Here is a 2506-nt window from a genome sequence, read left to right as displayed (position 1 = left end):
CCCAAGGCTATAGTAGAAGACACTTGCCCAAGGTGCCACGCAGTGGGACTGAACCCAGAACCATGTGGTTCTTAAGCAAGCTACTTACCACACAGCCACTCCTATGCCTATGTACACTCAGTATTTAGAAACATATTCTGATCAGCAACCAAAACAGAAAATATAACAAAGATGTCTGCAAACTTTCACTCACCGCTCATTTATTTTTGAGCAAGATGCTTCCTCTGTCTCTTCTGTTTCAACAGCAACTCCTTTAAACTTGTTGACTGTATATTTCTTTACTGGACTTCATGTTTTTACTTCTCTCTATTTGTTTCATTTCATGAATCTTCTGCTAAATGACCAGCCCAATCGTTTCTAACTAGAACTACATTAACTACATTCCTCTGGTACTCCATCCCTGCCTGTGATGATGAGCACCATCAACAGCTTACATTTTCTTTTCCATGCTGGCATGGGTGGGTTTTCTGAGATAATGTTTTACAGTCAGATGCCTTTTCATCTGACTTAAAAGTTGCCACAAGTCTTCAAAAGCACAGAACAACCAGTCATAATGTCAACAAGGAATGTCAACCTCACCATTTCACTCAAGTGGCGACAAGTATGGAATTTCAACAGTCACACACACACACACGAGAGGTTTCTTGCAGTTTCCCTCAACCAGATTTACTCAAAAGATATTAGTTGGCTTGGGGGTATATTAGAACCCACAATCAGATGTTGGACCTCACAGAGGAGATGACAAGGGACTGAGACTTCTGGTGGTGTGCTGTGCTTAAGCAGATATGTCAAGCTAAGTAAAACTGTGGCTGTCCATACATAAAAGCATGTCTTCTACATCTTTCTCTCAGTTGAGAGGACCTTGCAGGTGCAGGTGTCATGTAAAAAGCACTTGTGCCAGTGCCATGTAAGGGCAACCATACCAGTGCCAGTGCCATATAAAAGCACCCATGTCAGTGTTATGTAAAAATGTCTGAGCTGGTTATACGTATAAAGCACCCAGTACACTCTGTAAAGTGGTTGGCATTAGGAAGGGCATCCAACCATAGAAACCATACCAAAACAGACAACTGGAACCTGGGTAGCTCTCCAACTGCCCAGCTCCTGTCAAACCATTCAACCCATGCCAGCATGGAAAACAAATGTTATGTGATGATGATGATGATGAATCATTGTTTAACGTCCCATTTTCCATGCTGGCATGGGTCACATTGGAAACTGAACTCCAGTATGCAGATGATGTTGCGGTAATTGAGACTTAAGCAGAACTATTGACAGTTACTGGTATTTTCATTGAAATATATGAGAGCATGAATCAAACTCTCAAAATAGATAAAATAAAATAAAAGTCTTGCATCAACAAACACCCGCTAAGTAAGAAGCTGGTCCAACTATTTGGGTACAAGAACAAGTGGTGAAAAGTATAGAGCATTTCCTTATCTGGCCTGTTACCTATCACAAAATTTAGATAAAGATGAGGAGATATGTGAGGATCATGCTCTGACACAAACAACCAAATATATGGGATATAGTGTAGTTGTTGCATTCACACTTTTATATGTTTTGAAACCTGGTCACCTTATAGGTAATATCTTCATAAATTCGAAATATTATCACCAAAGATGTCTGATGAAAATCATGCATACTGAGCAGCAGAATAGATGGAGAAATGTCAGCATGCTTGACCAAGCTGATATTTCCTGTAGTAGAAACATGGTTAGCGGCGAGCGAGCTGGCAGAAACGTTAGCATGCCGGGTGAAATGCTTAGCGGTATTTCATCTGCCATTATGTTCTGAGTTCAAATTCCACCGAGGTCGACGTTGCCTTTCATCCTTTGAAGGTCAATAAATTAAGTACCAGTTATGCACTGGGGTCGATGTAATCAACTTAATCCTTTTGTCTGTCCTTGTTTGTCCCCTCAATGTTTAGGCCCTTGTAGGCACTAAAGAAATAAGAAACATGGTTAACAACATCAACTTTGATGAGCTGGTCATGCTATGAGGATGGCAGAGCATTCGCTGTCCAAACAACTGTTTTACTCCCAACCAAACGAAGGAAAGCACACGTTAAGAGGGCAAAGGAAGCAGTGTGAAAACATATAAGAAATTTGAAAAAGTAATGCATCAGTACACATACACACACACACACACATGCACACACATACGCATGCACATGCACACACACATCACAGTCAAATTTACCTGCAACTGGTTAAGATCCTGTGTTACTCGAAATTCCAAATCTTTGATGTCCTGCACTGTATTGCCTTTATCTTCATCACTGCTTGCCAATATGGTGATCTCCTGTGAAGACCATTTCAGAAATAATAAACATTGTAATTATTAGAAAAAAAGTTATATAAATTTATGAATAATAAAAATATATGTATTTTACTTCATATCTTTATATATATAAATGAGGATAAGACCAATATTTAAAATATCGATTTTATCAAGTGGCCAGCATGGGAATAAAAACCATCAAAGGTAATAATTATTATAATTA

The 2506-nt window shown here is 39.1% G+C and overlaps 1 protein-coding gene across 3 annotated transcripts in view; it reads right to left on the bottom strand.

Moving 5' to 3' along the window:
- Nucleotides 1–2506, bottom strand: part of LOC106875158 (probable ATP-dependent RNA helicase DHX34) — a 50217-nt gene that overhangs the window by 12453 nt on the left and 35258 nt on the right. For all 3 annotated transcript variants that reach the window (XM_014923177.2, XM_014923178.2, XM_014923179.2), the window contains one exon: nucleotides 2203–2304. In XM_014923177.2, the coding sequence (XP_014778663.1) occupies nucleotides 2203–2304 (102 nt within the window). The remainder of the gene's footprint in view (nucleotides 1–2202; nucleotides 2305–2506) is intronic.

Source organism: Octopus bimaculoides, chromosome 2 (assembly GCF_001194135.2).
Source record: "Octopus bimaculoides isolate UCB-OBI-ISO-001 chromosome 2, ASM119413v2, whole genome shotgun sequence".
Lineage (NCBI taxonomy): Eukaryota > Metazoa > Mollusca > Cephalopoda > Octopoda > Octopodidae > Octopus > Octopus bimaculoides.
The sequence above is the reverse complement of the archived record's forward strand: the minus strand, read 5'-3'. Positions and strand labels throughout refer to the sequence as shown.